At 37.0% G+C, this 19030-nt stretch overlaps 1 protein-coding gene across 1 annotated transcript; it reads right to left on the bottom strand.

Annotated features, from left to right (window-relative positions):
* Window positions 1-8556: 8556 nt before the first annotated feature.
* LOC104230444 (uncharacterized) lies at window positions 8557-12187 on the bottom strand. The gene is made up of 3 exons (XM_009783263.2): window positions 10139-12187; window positions 9820-9910; window positions 8557-9091 (listed from the first exon to the last, which is right to left on the bottom strand). The coding sequence occupies exons 1-3, from the start codon at window positions 12089-12091 to the stop codon at window positions 8901-8903; spliced, it is 2235 nt and encodes a 744-aa protein (XP_009781565.1). The 5' UTR covers window positions 12092-12187; the 3' UTR covers window positions 8557-8900.
* Window positions 12188-19030: the final 6843 nt, after the last annotated feature.

Raw genomic sequence — 19030 nt, 5'->3', positions numbered from 1 at the left:
TAGCAGCTGGGAAGCCAAGGTCCATATACTCGAAGAGTTAGACATCATCAACAACAATGAACAAGGAAGGGAAGAACTTAATAAAGTTCATGTTGAATATATTAGGTGGTTGATTATGCAAGAATCCCTTCTTAGGCAAAAAGCCCAAATCAAATGGTTTCAGGAAAGTGAATATAACAGTAAGTACTTCCATAGTGTTCTCAGGGACAGAAGAAAGAAGTTACAACTATATAGAATCAAGAACCACATAGGAAGATGGATCCAAGGAGAAGAAAAAATATCTAAAGCTATCGTTAGGCACTTTGAGAAACTGTTTAATTTGAAACAATCTACTGGTAATAGTAGACTATTGGACTGTATTCCATCGATCGTGACAGATGAGGATAATGTGGCTCTTACTAGATTGCCTGATGAAAAAGAAATCAAAGATGCTATTTTTAGTATGAGCTCAGATAGCTCTGCTGGCCCTAATGGCTACAATGGGAAGTTCTTCCAATGTTGCTGGAAAATTATTAAGCAGGACGTAATAGAGTTTGTTTTTGAATTCTTTAGGGGAAAGAGGCTTACCAAGTTCTACACTCATACTTGCCTTGCCTTGATCCCTAAAGTAGAATCACCCTCTACATTCTCTGACCTGAGGCCTATTAGTCTTAGAAATTTTACCAACAAGATTATATCTAAGATTATTTCTAGAAGGCTTAACCCCCTTTTTTTTAATCTCATTTCTATTAATCAAAGTGGTTTTGTTACAGGAAGGCTAATTACTAAGAATGTCATGATGGCTTAGGAGATTATACATGCTATATCCAAACCTAACACCGGAGGGAACGTAGTAATGAAGTTAGATATGGCCAAGGCATATGATAGAATATCTTAGCCATTTATAACTTCCATACTTAATAGGTTTGGTTTTGCTTAGAGTTGGATTGAAATCATAGAGAGATTGATCTCTGAAGTGTGGTATTCCATCATTATAAATGGCTCAAGAAAGGGATTCTTCACTTCCTCCCAGGGGCTTAAACAGGGAGATCCTTTTTCTCCTTCTCTGTTTATTCTAGCAGCTGAAGTGTTATCCAGATCTCTGAATAAATTACACACTAATGAGAATTTTATTCCTTTTTCTATGAGTTGCAAGGGACCTCAGGTTAATCATTTGGCATATGCAGATGATATAGTCATTTTTAGCAGTGGTAACACTAAGTCAGTAAATCTCATTATGAAGCAGATCAAGAATTATGAAAAAGCTTCGGGTCAAAAGGTCAATGATAATAAGAACTTCTTCTTGACCAGTCCAAGGACCAGTGCTTTCAGAATCAATAAGCTAAGATGTTGTACTAGGTTTATAGAGAAGAGCTTTCCATTTACATATCTGGGTTGCCCTTTATATATAGGAAGGAAAAGGATCAGTTACTTTGATGGAATGGTCACTAAGGTTGTCAAAAAACTTAGTGGCTGGCAGGGTAATATGTTGTCTCATGGGGGAAGAATGGTGCTAATTAAGAATGTTCTCTAGTCCCTTCTTGTTTATATCCTTTCTGCACTTTTCCCTCCAAAGAGCACTCTGAATCTTCTCGAGAAGTACTTTTGTAACGACCCGATCGGTCGTTTTGAGCTCCGGTGCGTCATTCAGCAGTTTGAGGCCATGAGCAGCTTCATCTCAGGTATATTGACTTGTGTGTATGGTCAGAATTAAAATTCAGGAAGTTTGGAGTCAAATCTAAATGGAAATTCTCATTTTGAAAGCTTAAAATTGAAGAAATGAACTAGGATTGGAATTTTGAGTAAACGACCTCGGAATTGGGATCCGAAGGTTCCAGCAGGTTCGTATGATGATTTTGGACTTAGGCGTATGCCCGAATCGGGTTTTGGATAACCCGGGTGCGTTTTGGCGCCTATTGTGGAAGATAGCATTTTAGAAGAAATTGCATCAGTTTGGCTTAAAATGCATTTCAGTGTTATTGATGTCCGTTTGGAATTCCGAGACTGGGAGTAGCTCCGTATGGTGATTCTGGATTTGGGAGCGCGATCGGAAGTGAATTCGGAGGTCCGTAGGTCATTTTGGAGCCGTTTGGCTAAATATAGAAATTTGAAGGTTTTTGAGAAAATTCGACCGGAAGTGGAAATTTTGATATCGGGGTCGGAATGCGATTCCGAAAGTTGGGGCAAGTCCGTAATGTCGAATGTGACTTGTGTGCAAAATTTGAAGTCATTCATGAATGATTTTGGTAAGGTTTGAGACACTTAGTCACTTTTAAGGAAGCTTAAGTTGGAAAAGTCAACCGGATATTGACTTATGTGTTAGAGCGCTCGAAATGCGAATTTTATGGTTCGGATAGCTTTGTTAGGTGATTTGGGACTTAGGAGTGGGTCCGGAATATTTTTGTGATGACCGGTGTAGAATTAAGCTTGAATCGGCAAAGTTAGTATTTTGGCAAATTCCGGTTGATAGGTAAGATTTTGATCCGAGGCTCGGAATGGAATTCCGAGAGTTGCTGTAGCTTCGTTATGTCATTTTGGACTTGTCTGCAAAATTTGAGATCATTCGGTTTAGTTTTGACGTGTTTCGACATCGGATGTGAAAATTAGAAGTTTCAAAGTTCATAGGCTTGAATCCGAGGTGAATTTAGTATTTTTGCGTTGTTTTTGGTGATTCGAAGAAACAACTAAGTTTGTGTCATATTATGGGACTTGTTAGTATACTTTGTTGGGATCCCATGAGGCTCGGACAAATTTTGGAAGAGTTTTTGGAAGATTTTTGCCGTTTTGAGCATAAATGTAATGATCTAAAGGTTCATTTTTAGTTCTAGAGATCCAAATTTGATTCCGAGACTTCCGGAATTTTGATAATGAATTATAGTACTGATCTGAAAATTTTGGTCTAATTTCATCAAGTCGCGATTGGGTTTTTGACGCGAAACATGAGTAATTGTTTAACGAGCGAAATGGATATCGCACTGGGAAAATGAGCTTCGAATTGAGTTTCGATTTAAGGGTTGTGTTCGTATTATTTGTGACTCATAGGAACAAGAATCGTTTATTTCCGAGTTCGTATGAAGGAGTTAGAGCCTTTTTAGTGAAATTAAAGAGTGCTGGTGCATCAGGTCTGGTGTGGCACCTTTAGCGACCAGATTAGCACCTTTAGCGACCAGATTTAGGTCTTTAGCGACCAGATTTGCTTATTAAAAGCTGCTGCGTTTCTGCTCGTTTTTTTACCTATTTTCTTGCGAAATAACACGGTTTGGGGCGATTTTTGAGCAAGAAATCATGAGAAATCTTGAGGTAAGTCACTTGTGATTATTTCTACTCCATAATATTGAATTATCATCGAATAATCCGACTAGATTACATGTTTTTGAGGTGTAAATTGGGGATTTTGGACCTAGGGATTTGAAAATAAGATTTGAAGATTTGAGGGGTCATTTGAACTCCGATTTTGGTAAATTTTATATGTACGGACTCGTGGCGAGATGAGGAATCCGGTGATGTGACTTTCATAATTTTTCGAGAAGTGAGCCCGGGGCTCGGGTTTTGCCAACTTCGTGATTTTTAGCGTTTTTCGAGTATTTTCGATTGGGTATTGTCTCCTTAGCATATTGTGATGTATTCGCTCTGATTTTGGTTAGATTCGACGCGCGTGGAGGCCGATTTGAGGGGCAAAGGCGTCGCAAGCTATAGATTTCACCGGTTCGAGGTGAGTAATGATTTTAAATGATGCACTGAGGGTTTGAAACCCCGGATTGCACAACATACTGCTATGTTGAGATGAGACACGCGTTGTATGACGAGCGCGAGGTCATTTACTATTGGGGATTGTGACTTGGTCCATCCCAGTTGATATTTTTACCGCGTAATTGATAAAGATTTATTGTTTTTCACTATGATTGGGCTTATTGCCATATTTGGGCTTCGTGCCAATTATCTGAAATCTTTTGTGAATTTACATCACTATTTTCCTCACGAATTGAAATATTATTTGAACTTAGTCCAATTGAATTATATTATTTTGTGAACTCAGCTACATTTATACTCAACTCGAGATTTAATGATATTTATAATGCTGTTGAGCTTAGCACTATTGTTTTACTGATGCCCAAGAGGCTTATGATTATTTTCTGGACTGATTGAGGCCGAGGGCCATACGTGAGGATATGTTGAGTGATGTGAGGAGGCTTTCAGGCCTTGGGTGTTATATGAGGAGGCTTTCAGGCCTCGTGTGTGATGTGTGAAGGCTTTCAGGCCTATTGATATTGCGCTTGGGCTGTAGGAGCCCCTCCGAAGTCTGTACACACCCCTAGTGAGCGCAGGGTACCCAGGTGAGTTGGGAGTGGGCCCGAGAGGCCGTTGCTTGTGTGTGGTGAGTTGGGAGTGAGCCTGAGGGGCTGATGTTGTGTGCTGGTGAGTTAGGAGTGAGCCCGAGGGGCTGATACTATACTGAGATTTACATATTGAGCCTGAGGGGCAAGCTTTTGATTTATCCTTTCTGTGGAAATTATTTGTCTTTACTGTTTTAAAAGAAGAATTATCTGATACTCACTATTTTACTGTATAACTGATTTTACTGCTTGGGATAGCGCTATATTGTGCCGTTATGAGATTTCATGTTTTCAGTCGTTATTTATTTTTATTACTCACTGGGTCGGAGTACTCACATTACTCCCTGCACCATGTGTGCAGATACAGGCAGAGCTGAGTTCGCTCCTGAGCGCTGATTCTTTCCAGACCAGGCGGTGACTAGGAGTAACGAGGTAGCTGTTGACGTCCGCAGCCCCGTTTTCTCCCTTATCTTTGTTATTTATGATAATTCTAGACTTTGTAAAATATTAGTAAACTCTGTAGTAGCTCATGACTTGTGACACCCTGATTTCGGGCTGAGTTGGGAGGGTTTTCCTTGTTCTATCACTTTTATTTCGCATTTAAGATTATATTGCTCATGATTTAGACTTATTCCTGCTAAGTAATTATAAAGAGATGTACTGTTTTGTTGATTGGCTGGCCTTGTCCTCACGAGAGGTGTCATCACGACCGGGTTGGGATTTATGGTCGTGACAACTTTTCCAGATACTTTTGGTGTTCTTCCAGAGACAAGAACAAATATCATTGGAGCTCATGGAAAAATTTATGTTTCCCAAAGAATGAAGGGGGAGTTGGCATAAAAAGTATGGAGGATATCTCTAGCACCTTAGCAATAAAAAGATGGTGGAGGTTTAGAACCTAACCATCTCTCCTGGCAGAATTCCTCAACGCTAAGTATTGTTACTAGGACTCACCCCGTATCCAGAGCCATTAATAGTAGAGATTCCCAGATTTGGAAGAATATGCTTCAAGCAAGAGACAAAGCTGAGTGTAGAATTCTATGTAAGATCAATGCTGGAGATATTAACTTCTGGTGGGATAGCTGGACAGATAATGGAGCATTAGCGAAACTGGTACCTCAAGCTCCCAGGAATTCCAAAAGTACTGTTAGTGATTTCCTATTAATGGAAGATGGAATATGGAGAAGATTAGAGAAGCAATCCCAGAACACTTGGCTCAACAGATCATGCATATTGAAATTGGAGAAGCCGATCAACAAGATTATGCAATATGGAAAGACACTGAAGATGGGAAATACTCTACCAAATCGGCATGGTCGACAATTAGACTTAGCAAGCAAAAGAATCTGGAGTTGAATAAAGTGTAGCACAAATCCATTCCATTTAAAATCTCATTCCTGGTGTGGAGACTTTAACTTGAGGAAGTTACCATTCGATGAAGTGATTGCAAATTTTGGGAATCACGTGGTATCCAGATGTTTTGCTGTCAAAGAACACAATGTGATTCCATCCAACATACCTTTATAGAGGGCGAGGCTACCTGTCATGTGTGGAAATATTTTGGAGGGCCTTTTGGTATCACCCATCATGATAATTGGGATATTAGAAGAGTGCTTAAACAGTGGTAGAATATAAAGCCTAAGAATGAAGTATACAGGCTAGTTCTTCAAGCTATGCCAGTGATTATTAGTTGGGAAATATGGAGAAACTGGACTGCTTGCAAATTTGGTGATCAAAAAAGATTTGTTAGAGTTAAAATGGAATAACAAATTGTTTGGATTATTAAAGCTACTCTACAAACTACCTTCCCAAAAATTGAACTTCCTGGAACTTGGATCCCTATCTGTGACATGGTGGAGAGGTTGAAGCCAGTAGTGATTTGGAGGTAAGTAAATTGGATTAAACCTTTACCACATATGGTAAAGGTCAATATTGATGGAAGTTATGTTATGGAAACTGGCAGAGCCGGTATATGAGGTGTGGTCAGAAATGAGAATGGAGACCTAACCATGACCTTCTCAGTCCCTATTCAATCCAAAAGCAACAATCTAGCAGAGGCTGCCGCAGCTAAATATGGAGGAGAATGGTGCATACAGAATGGGTAGAATAGATTCAACCTGGAGCTGGATTCTTTGACCATCACTAATATGCTCCTTAATATGGGTACTAGTAACCTTAAGCTCAGAAAACTGATCAAAGACACTTCTAAGATCATTCAAGAAGCAGAGGTGATAATTTCACACTGTTATAGAGAAGCAAATCAAGTGGCAGACTTTCTTGCTAAGATGGCTTCCTCAAGTGGAACTAGTACCTTCTATCACTCTTTTCAACAACTTCCGAAAGAGGTGAAAGGAATTTTTCAACTTGACAAATGGCAGTTACCTAACATAAGAAGAAGATATGATAAAACCAATTTTTTTTGTTAGTTGAATTATAATTAGGAGATATGGAAGTGTTCTTGTATAGAGAAGTCTCTTCCACATTATCTTTTGAAAACTATATGTAACAGTTTGGTAAGTAATGCTTTGGAGATCATGTCTATGCCCCCCTCCTCTCTTTGTACTCTGCGACTTTTGTAATGGACAAGGTAGGGGTCAAGCCACCCCCCCCCCCCCCACATCAAAAAAAAAAAAATGGACGCCAAGAAGAATGTTCTTTGGTAAATACTTACTCATACCGATTGTTTACACCAAACTATATTCACTCACTATGGTTAATTAATTTAATTAGATGAGAATGCATATAATTTACCATGGTTAAATGATTGAAGTCCATATGCAAGATACATGCCATATATTTATTGGTTTGGTGTAAACACCCGGTGCGGGTAAGAATTTACCATGTTTTGGACTACAATTTTGCAGTGCTGAAACCATCAAATGTAGATTTTTGTTCCTTATGTTGATAAGCTGTAGTGAATATGAGCAAGCATAGTTTAGATAGATGGTTAGTTTAATAAGTTAAACTTAGTAGTAATACACAAGAATGATCGTCGGCTCTACCAGAAGTCTAAAATCAATATTGTGCGACCGAATAGACCAGCCGTTCATAGGTTCAAATCTTGTGGTTTCCATAAAGATGAGAATAATAAAGGAGAAATTTGTAGATTGTCACGAAATGTCAATGTATGAGTTATTTTATTATTCGTTATATCCGAGTAAGATGATTTAGGAGGGAAAACCGATAGCAGGTCGTTTACATAATCGGTAACAATTCGTTAAGTTTCTCACTAAGAAAGGATTAGAGATGTTAACAGAAAAAAATTCAAATTGAACATATTATGATCATTCGATTGCAAGGGAAAATCAAAGTAAAATATGGAGCATATATATATTAGTAGTAATTTCTAAATTACAACTGAACTTTATCATTACTGCTTTAACATAAATAAAAATTTACCGATTCCTAGTATATCTATCACAAATTTTACATCCACAAACTAATTTATGTGCCAACATAAACTCTGTTCATATATACGTAACTACTAACTATCAAAATGTAAGGTAACCTATATAGGCTTTTTCACATTAGAATCAAACCTGATGTGAATTGAAAGAGCATTTGCTAACTACTATAAAGTAGTTTATTTGAATTTCAATAGAAATCTTACTTCCTCAAGTTATGAATGAATCGGGCAAAAATAACTATATCAGCAAAACGAAATACAAAAGAAAACTCCTTTCCAACAATAGACAAGGACGAACAATCACCACCTTTAGTATATTCTGAATGATGTCAAGTCACCAAACAATTCCAATTTCAGTTACATTTTGTTTTGGACAATAAGACATCCAAGTGCTTATGCCAGCTTGATGATGAAATGCCAGCTTTTATAACTAACATCGCGAACTGAAAAGCCAAGACCAAAAAACATGTCTTCAGGGCTCTCTGTCTGTATGTGTGGCTTTACTCAAAGGAGATTCCTACTCTCAGACAATCCAAAACAAAATACTAGTACAAGTTTCCCAATTTGATTCGAATCCTTGACGATATGTAAACATAAGTTAGTTTTGGTTTTCCAATTTAGCAAGTAACAGTTACCTTTACTTATCAACCTCTAGTGATACCACTAGTGCTATTAGTGATGATCAATGAGATAAAGGAAAACTGAAAAGAATTATGCACAATTCGAAAGAATAGCCATAAAAGCGTTTAAATACAAATGCTAATGGCACTACTAAATATGTAGAATACACCTTAAAATGAAGCTAGTAGTTATCATTGGCAGATATATGAAATATGAAAAGCTTTAGCAGACTTACAAGCCTGATTGATAGGGTTTCCTTTTCCAATTTTAGATAAATAATTGGAGTAAATTACAAGGAAATAAAGTAGAATTGACTAAGTATAGCAGGTAGGAATTGACTAATTTACTAATCAAGAAGAGTTTCCTTCTGATATTGTCAATCTTTTGATAGATGAGTAAGAACTTCATTATTTAGCAAGCAACATTGCTTGAGGAAAAGAACTAGCTCACTCCTTATTATCTCAACCACACGGTAATGTCAAATCTGTAAGCTTGGCTTATGCAAGGACTTAATATTATCAAATGGTGAAAAAGAAGGATAACTAACATTCATGATATGACTATCTATACCAGTACTTGAGCTCAGATATGCAGGATGACAATGCCTCTCGCGCTTGAAGGTTATCGGAGTCCATATGAAGGGCGTCTTGATATAATCTTTGAGCTTGCTGCAATAACTTCACCTTCTCTCTACTAGTTCTAGGCCGTAGACGGGATCTGTGCTGCAATGCTGTGGCCCATCTGAAAAGAGCTGTACAAAGAAAAATTTGTTTTAAGCCCGCATGTCAAGTAATCCAAAACAGAACTCTTCTATTCTCCTTCTCTTGGGAAATAACACAACACTAATGATGCTGGTACTACTCGTCCATTAAAGCCTAGCTATATAATGACCAGCTCAATACTTCATGAGGCAGCTCAAATGCGGGGAGGGGGATGATATTTGTTTTGCCACGCACTTTTTCTAGTTCATTAACATATCACATATGTTTTACCATTTCAAGCTTAGCAAAGGAAAAAGCAGAAAGAGACCATAGGAAAAGATCAAAAAAGAGTGTGCATAAGTTTATCCAGGATATCCGTCAAATGGTGTAATCAGCTGGCCCTGAGATGCACCAGCTTTCTTATTTTAGTTAATAGTCAACACATTTTGGAACTTACGAAGAAAGAAGTGGGAGTGAAAGCTCCTTTATTGTTGATAGATTTCATTACTTGTAAGCATGTTAAGTTCCACAGCGAAAGAGAGGACGAAGAAGAGAAGGGTTAAAACATGGTCATTGTTGGAAGTTGGGAACGATTATAAGTCCAGAATTCTCAACAGTGATGGTAAATATTTTTTCCTACTTTTCTTATTAAATTTAAAAGAAAAAAGAAAGAAAGAAAGAAGACCATGGATTAGTACACTCAAAAGCCATCAACTTATAAAAAAAGTACACATAAAAGCCATCAAATTATAGTATAACGAATAGCTGTTTCTCATACCATCAGGTGCATATACATTGCCTCTAGACATCATAGCGTCAAACTTATCAATTGCAGCCAAGAAAACCTTGTCAGCATCACGTGCAGCACCCTGGAATTTTCCAGAAGAACTGTGAGTCTGTGACCATGAAAGCGGTAGCAAAAGTTCCCAAACAATGTGATTGCTTTAGAAAAAGAGCACTAAGCCTCTAAACAATGCTATTAGTTTGAAACTAGTCCAAATTATGAGATTTAACCTTTTTCACAATATTTGGGTTCAAACCACCGGAACAAAGAAATTTTCTTAAGTAAATCTAGTAATCTCAAGGAAGAGGCTTACAGGTCCAATGTCTGCAATCAACTGTGCACGCAAAGAGAGAGCAATGCCCCAATTATACAAGGCTCTCACGTCATTCCCATCAATCGACAAGGCCAACCTATACTGTCGTCCTGCCTTAATAAGTAATTCTTCACACTCTTCACAGACATTTACAAGATAAGATGTAAGTTTGTCTTTCTTAGGAACCATATCATCTAGCTCATCACGTATTTTAGTCCGTTTATAAACTGATACAGTATCAGTTAGTAAAGCTCTCAAATCTTTGCTGATCCTTAACTTTAGTTCTCCATGAAGAAGATAAGTATTTCCCAACTGTCCCACAGCCAATAAACTCATGGGTCGGATGTCTATAGCTTTTGAGAGTAATATGGCAGACTTGTAAAGCGCATCCTCCGCATGCCTGTCACTGGCTTGCCTCCTTAAACATTCCTTCGCTTCTTTTACTAGAAAATTAGCCTCAGTAAGGCATTTATTAAATTGCAAATCAATGGAACCTACTGAAGATGGAGCCGAACCAAATTCACATTCATTTGAGGCCTCATCGCTATCCATAAATGGTTCATTTTCATGATTTCTCATCTCCTTACTAAAAAAATGTCTGTAATTCTCTTCATCATTTTCTTTTCCACCAAAATGGCTACTTATTCCTTCTAAATTCTCCACGTTCTGTTCATGCAAAGATGACGCTTCAGTTCTAGTTTGCTCCATATTGACGTTAAAATCCATAGAATCAACTAAACCATCATCAGATGCCCAAGATTCAAATTCACTAGGATGATTCATTTTGTGAGATACCCGTTGGTTCCTCATATACTGTACTCTGCTTGTCTGATAACTATATTCTTCTCTGTTGAAAACTGATTTAACAGTGTTACTATCCATCTCGGAAAAATTAACATTCACATCAGAATCTACATTTATTTTACTAGCCTTCCCAAATGTCTCACCAACTTTCTCTTGTCTAATGGCATCATCATCAAAACTGTGCCTTGAAGTGCCATGATTGCCGTCTAAATTCATATCAAACAATGAATTTGGACGTCTTTCTTTAGTAGCAGATGTCAAGATATTCCCTTGCTTAGAGCCATTCTTCTTTGTGTCCATCAACTCACTCTCACCATAATCTTTCATTTTACTAGACTTCAAATCCGGTTTTGTTTGAAACAACCCCGCTGCAATCTGAGAGAAGTCAAAGCCATTTTTACCTGGCTCCTCCTTCTTCTTACTTGACTTTTGACTAAAATTTCTTTCCATTTCTTTACTCTCAATTGACAAACTTTCAATACAACCTTCTGTAACCTCTCTAACACTGAGAGCAGAAAATTTCATAGATTCCAGAATTTTGTCAAAACTTTGCAAATCATCCCCGGTAATTTGATTAAACTCAATACCTTTCCTAACACCCTTCTTCAAATTACCAATTTCCACATCAAAACTATTAAGAAAATTCACCAAATTCCTGAGTTTCTCAGCAAAACCTCTAAGAATCTGATCTTGAGGCAATTTCTTATTATTATCTAAGCTCATTTTACCCCCATTAACAAACCCCATTGAAAACCCAAGTGCAAATACAATAACACAACCTGGAATTGCTATAATTGAGGAAACTTTCACCCTTGAAATTGCTAAAGCACAAACAAACCCCAAGAGGTAAACAAAGACATACTTTTTATCATTAATTCCTAGAGAATTAAGAAAATTGTGAAGCTGATTAGACTCACCAGGGTTAATTGGGTCACTAATTAATCTTGGATCATCCCAACCACCACAAGATAACGACTCAGAAGTTGTAACAGAGCAGATAGTTAGAGTCTTGGCAGTAAATTTTCTTGGAAATGGATGAATGTGATGTGGGGTTTTCTTGGAAAGTGGTGGAAAGTGAAAGAGAAAATTTTGAGGTGAAAATTGAGGGAAGTTTTGAAGATTGAATCTTTTTGAAAGAAGGGTATTCATTTTAGCATTGATTTTATTGGAGATTTTGATGAAAAGAATCCAATCGCTGTGGTTTTCTCAGCTGAAAGCTGAAGGTCCTGAACTGAGAGTTCGGTGGCATCAGCCTGTTTCTGGGACAAAAGGCATTTTCGTGAATAAAATTGTGGATAAGGGTATTTTTGTCTACCAAATAATCAATTTCTTTTTCCAGAATTTATTTATTATTCGATTTATGTCTACCAAAACTAGGAGTGAGCATTCGGTATTTCGGTTCGATATTTCGGTATTCGGTTTATCAATTGTGTATACCAAATACCGTACCAAAATATTTCAGTACGGTTCGGTATTTCTTATTTTGGTTCGGTACGATTTCGGTACGGTTTTTGTTTAAACCAAATCTTCACTATCTCACCACTCCATTAACTAATGTAATCCACGTTAATCATTGTGTGATAAACTGATTTATCACTGGTAAACTGATTTAGATTACTATAAACTTATACAGACATGAGCACAAATTTCAATATGGATAAGCAACACAATATGATCCAGCCGATTCATCAGATATTTAAATTAATAATTGGCCACTTCGAGGTCGAGTAAGAGTCCAAGTATATAGAGTTTGGACCTTAATCATTTGTATGGTTGTTGGGATTTAATTATATTTCTTTTTGTGAAAGTAATTGCTACTTGAAATTGTGTTTTAAGTTCCTGGGTTGTTGAACAAAATATAATCACACTGTAATAAGCATAAAATTGTCAAGCTTTTTACATATTTTTGCAGAACTTTCAGATATCAAAAAAGAAATCTACATGAGGTAAAAGAAGAAAATGTTATCCCTGCTATTTAGAAGCTAACATTAAATTAAAAAAAAAAAGCCCCACTATTCCAAAAAATAAAAAGGGAATAGTGGACATGCAACCAAAATAAATAAATAAATAAATAAATAGTGGACATGCAACCTTATGCCACAATCTGCTTATTTGGCAGTTTTAAGTAATGCAAGGGGAGTCGTACCCCGATTAGCATGATTCAGTGTTACTCAACAAGATTTACGAAGAGACCACAAACTCCATTTCTTTTACTATTAACTAGCTAGTGGTGTAGTTCGGATCACACATATTTTGATTACTTTAATAAGTAATCGTAAATGACTTGTGAGTGGCGGCCATGAGTTTGTATTCCGAGTTATTTACTTGAATGAAGCCATTTATGGATCCATTCAAGCAGGGAGGCAGAGGCTCACTCATACAAACAGCTTGGAAGTTGGCAAAGCTAAGAAATTTGATGAAGACTACAAGTAGGCAATACCGAAATATTAAAAACCCAATATCGTATACCGAATCGAATTACCGAAATACCAAAACGTTTGCACCGAAATAAATTAAAATACCGAATAAACCGAAACCAAAATACCAAATTAATTCGGTTCGGTTCGGAATTCGATTTTTCGGATTTTATGCCCACCCCTAACCAAAACCCAATCTCTTACATCATAATTCAATAATATCCACTGGCGGGCCAATGAGAGAGCCCAAGACACACATGCTTCGTGCAAGTGGTGAAGTTTAGTAAGGCCCAATTAGTCAAGCCCATATCCAATATTTTTTGACATCTTGTATAAGATAGGATATGGGGCTAATATATCATAAATTGAGTAGTATGGGTCCTACTATAATCGTCTTTGAAGCAATAACCAATGCAAAATCTGACAACGAAAATTTAAGTTGTAACTCATCTAGGTTATTTCTCTTCTCTTAACGTGATATAAAAGACGTTTTTCAAGAGTTAGCCAATTAAATTTTTTTCCAAGAATATAAAATGGCGGTCAAGTCAATCCAGGTCAAAGTGTGAAATTGTTGTGTACATACTGTGTAAGCACGTAATTTTTGACTCGCACAGTTTTTAAGAATTGATTTTTTAGTATTCGTAGTATTTTTAGTATCTATTGGATTTTACGAAATTTTAATATATATTTATCTTCAATTTTAATTTTTAAACATAAATTGAAAATAAAAAAGATAGTTCGTTACATATTTTCTTATTTTTAATTAAGGCCATTAGTATTTTATAATAATATTTTGATTTTCACTATGATTTCAATTTATTTCTTTTCCTCTACCCTTATTTGAAAATAAAAAAAAATAATTTTATATTATGATATAGTTGTACTTTAATTAATTGGAATTAATTTTAATTTATTTAAAGGGAAGAAATTTTAGTTGGTTAATTTATTGACTTTTAAAACTGAGCGTCCAAAAATTTGATCCCAAATTCGGATTAGCTTGGAGAATTGAGCCCAATCTCCCCAAACCCCACGACCCATCAGCTTAACCCATGACCCGCACCAACTGACCAACCCATTACCTTTTAATCGCAACCCTTCATTACCATTAAATATAATGGCCAACATTAAATCTTCGAACCATATAAAATCCACATCTTCCTTCAAACCCTACCCCTATGACTTGAGAATCCAGCGCGCCACTACCTAGCTGCAAAAAAAAAAAGAGAACAAAGTTGAGGGGTTTTTGGGAGGGGGGTAGGACTGTGCATGGATCGGATCGGATCGGATTTAGCATATTTCGGATTGAAATTTCGGATTGAAATTTCAGATTTCGGATTCCACAAATTGCAATCCGAATCCGATCCGAATTATATATGATTGGATCGGATTTTTAAAGTTCGGATCGGTTTGGTGATCGGATTTTCGGATCGGATTGTACATATTATTAAGGAGTGTGTATAACTGTATATGGATAATGGATGTTACATAATACAATAACATTTAAAAGAACAAATATAGAAAACAAATGACTATAAATTACAGTACCTTAAGATTTTACTTTTGGCTTCATTCCAATTAATAAATATGTTACTAATGTCTAATAGTATAGTATTGTCATAAGCATAGCAGAAGCATAACTAACAGTTACAAGAGTAGAAGCATAGCAGAAACATAACACAAGTCCCTGGAATAACTGTGGTACTTTGCAAAAGCATAGCAAAAGAATTACAAGTTCTACTGATCATTCTCATTCAATCCAGATTCTTTTACGAACCAAAATGGAAGAAACACAAGAGCAGAAGCATAGCTAACAGTTCAAGAGAAGGTAATAATTCAACAGTTCAACATGTCCATAAACAAAACACAATCTTCAGAATAAAACAAAATTAACTAAAATCCCAAATAGCTGTCTAATCACTAATGAACTGAAATCCTCAACCAGAATTCCTTAATGCAGCAGCCTTAATTTCTGGCACACCTAGCACACTGGAACTGAAATCCTCAACCTGGCACACTTTCAAGTTCTGCAATACTACACTTGTCAAAAATGAGAGAATCAGTAAATGTGTATCATGTCAAGTTGGGCAGCCTATGCAACAGCTTGACTGCTTGGTGGTAGAACAAAACAATACAATAGAGAAGGCTTAATGCAGCAACTTGGTTCAATTTATTAGAAGGCTTAAGAAAACTTTTAACATGCCACGAACTCGTACCTTTTATATGTCGACGATGCAAGGCTCTCTTCCGGTATTAATCAAGTCTGTAGAATAAGATAGTAATAGAATAAATTAGTTTAAAAATAATCTAAAGAAACATAACATAAGTATACATTAAACACAAGTAAAGTAATAGAAGAAATAAGATAGTCTTACCCGCTTCAAGTTGTTCAAGATTATCTAAATCTTCTTCAATTTTAACCGGAGTTGTTGATTCATTCCGAAGCCAATCTTGGACACACACAAGAGCTTGAACCAATCTAGGTGTCAATGAACTCCTAAATGGATCAAGTATGCGTCCACCGGTACTAAATGCTGATTCTGAGGCAACACTAGAAATAGGAATAGCTAGCACATCACGTGCCATCTCAGCAAGTGCGGGAAATCTGGGTGAATTCAACTTCCACCACCCCAGATTTTAATTTTCAAAGTCTTCCTCAACATCTTCACCCAAATATTTATCTAACTCTGTTTTAGAATCAATTCCTTCACCCTTCTTATACTTCTTTAAATCTAACATGAATTTTGAAAGCGATGATGAAGAAGTAGATGAAGTTGGAGAAGATGGACATGAACCAGGGGAAGATGGACATGAACCGGAAGATGGAGAATATGGAAATGAACCAGAACCACCATTCTTCTTTGCATACACATTGAACAAAGATTTCATGTATGTCTTCACCTCAATTTGTATTTTCACACCTATTGTTTCTCCAAACATGGCAGCAAGAGCAAACAAAAGAGATTGAAACTTTGGCGTGGATCGAACACACATGAAATAAAAATCATTTTGTTCATCTTTAATGGATTCCCCCAATACTTATCAAACTTCTCTTTCATATTATTTGCAATTTCTTTCAAGGTAGCATCTTCACTTTGCATCAACTCTTTCAAAGAAGAACCAACAACACATATCTCAAGAAAGTGCACATTAGACGTAATATAAAGTGTACCTGATACCTTCAAGGTGAGTTCATAAAATATTTCAAGAAACTTCACAATACGTCTTACACTATCCCAATCAGTACTTAAAAGTGGATCTGCAGGCTGTCCATCCTCACAAATACAGTTAGAAATACATGACATCAAACCATAATCAATATCACAATATTTTGTAAAGGCTTCCTCATAAACTGTAGCAACCTCCAACATCAAATATGTGGAGTTCCACCTAGTAGGAACATCCAAGCACAATGATTTTTTAGAAGTTATCCTATCTAGATCACAACATTCTTTAAACTTTTTCCATCTTGCTGGAGATTCTCTAATGTACCTAACAGCTTGTCTTATTCGTTCCACAGACACACTCCCTTCTCTCAACCCATCTTGAACAACTAGATTGATGATGTGAGCCATACATCTAACATGAACATGCTTACCTTCCATCAAGTTAGTGTTCCATCTAGTAAATTGTTTGGATAATTCTTTAACCATGACATCGTTAGAACTTGCATTATCAACTGTCACAGTAAATACTTTATCCACCCCCCATTCAAGTAAACACTTAGCAACACCACTAGCTAAATCTTGGCTCTGATACCAAGTTTGTCACGACCCAAACTGAAGGGCCATGACTAGCACCCGACCACACTTGCCGAGCACCAACGTACATTTCATCTAACCTTCATTATTATCTTTTAAGGCTGACGAGATCAATATAAATGGTAGACCTAGATCATGGACAACCAGCAATAAAATATGACGGCATGAACATACATAGCAGGGGATGACCAGACAATCAAGAAACTACGTATAAGGTATGAGCTACCACGCTACTATGAAAGACTATACAACAAAAACTAGCCGACAAGGCATACCAAACTATACATGAGCCGACACCTGTCTATGAGCCTCTAAAAGAACATAAGTGTTGCAACATAGCCGGAACAGGGCCCCGACATACCCATAATGTCTATAACAAAAATTGCATACCAAGACCAAGGCAAGTCCGGAGAAGGGATCTCGCCAATCACCGCTGAACTGGACAGTCTACTGTGGTGGGGGAGCTGCACCTGCCTGTCTATCAGGACCTGCAGCACGACATGCAGCGTCCACAAATAAAAGGACGTCAGTACGAATAAAGTACTGAGTATGTAAGGCAAGGAACCATAAATACGATCAGTAATGTAAGCAAGGATAGAGAATATACAACCTGTAACATCTTAGTACCTCTGAGGGCTACTTACATGAAATGCATGATACATATGTATAAATACATAAACCTTTAAAGCATTCGCCTCTGTGGGCATCATCATCATCATATCGTACCCGGCCATAATAGGCTCGGTAGAATCGTACCCGGCCACGTGGAGCTCGGTAAAACCCAACTGATCAGTGGTTGCACAATAGGTGCCGTACCCGGCCAACTATAGCGTGGCTCGGTAGAGTAAAATAGATACATATATATAATGCATGCTCGACTCATGGAATCACATTCTAAACCTTTCGGAGTGACGTAAGGTCGGTATCCTCTATACACGTTATTAGGACTAACTCTTCACTATGAACCTTATAAGAATCAGGAAGTACCAACAACATTGATAACATAAGACTAAGAGAAGCAACATTAACATCAATCGTTCCATAAGAGGGAAAACAATGTAAGTACTGCTAGCTTCTAAGAGTAGAGTATCTTGGAAGATCGTTCATTACATTATGTACAATCGGAGTCGTGCAAAAGAAGGAAAGGGATAGCCTCACATACCTTGTATATACTGCCCCAATCTCAAGCTATGCAATTGTCAAAACTCCTTAGTCTACAATAAGAGAAACGATACTATCGTTATCATTTAAGCGTCATAACTATTATGTATCGACCACAACCTATTTTACGATGAAACGGACAGCACCTCCCCTATATATATGACCTCACACCATTCAAAACAATCACCAAACAGCCCAAACAACATCAATAATAAACATATTGAGCCTCCCAAAATAGTCCACACACAGCCTAATCACTCCATACATACGACGACCACCGTAGTCGTGTCAAACAACCTGGAAATGTTACGAATAACTATCAGCCCATAACCCTACATATATATGGTGTTTCTCCACACCCTTCCTCCTCCAAAACTCCACAAGATAGTAGTAAAATACGCAGCCCAACAACAACGCAAAACAGTCCACAAAACAATAACATTACTTCCAAGCCTTTCGATATATATTTCACAAGTTCTAGCTTCAATGGCTTAGCTGCAACTTGGATAATCTTAAATACATATAGAGTAAGAGGTTCCTTACCTTTATACAGAAATAACAACTCCAATTTGACCTTAAATTTCCAAGAAATATCCCTCCAATGCTGCCACAACAACAAAAAAATGAAACTAGCGATCAATTAGTGTTTTTCGGCACTAGAATCACTTTAGAAGGCTTGAAATCACCTAGGATTAATATTAAGAACATTAGGGAGTATTTACAGAACATATACCCTTTAAAACAACCTCCCA

This window comes from Nicotiana sylvestris, chromosome 2 (genome assembly GCF_000393655.2).
Source record: "Nicotiana sylvestris chromosome 2, ASM39365v2, whole genome shotgun sequence".
Classification (NCBI taxonomy): Eukaryota; Viridiplantae; Streptophyta; class Magnoliopsida; order Solanales; family Solanaceae; genus Nicotiana; species Nicotiana sylvestris.
Note: the sequence above shows the minus strand (reverse complement) of the source record. Positions and strands in the feature narration are given on the sequence as shown.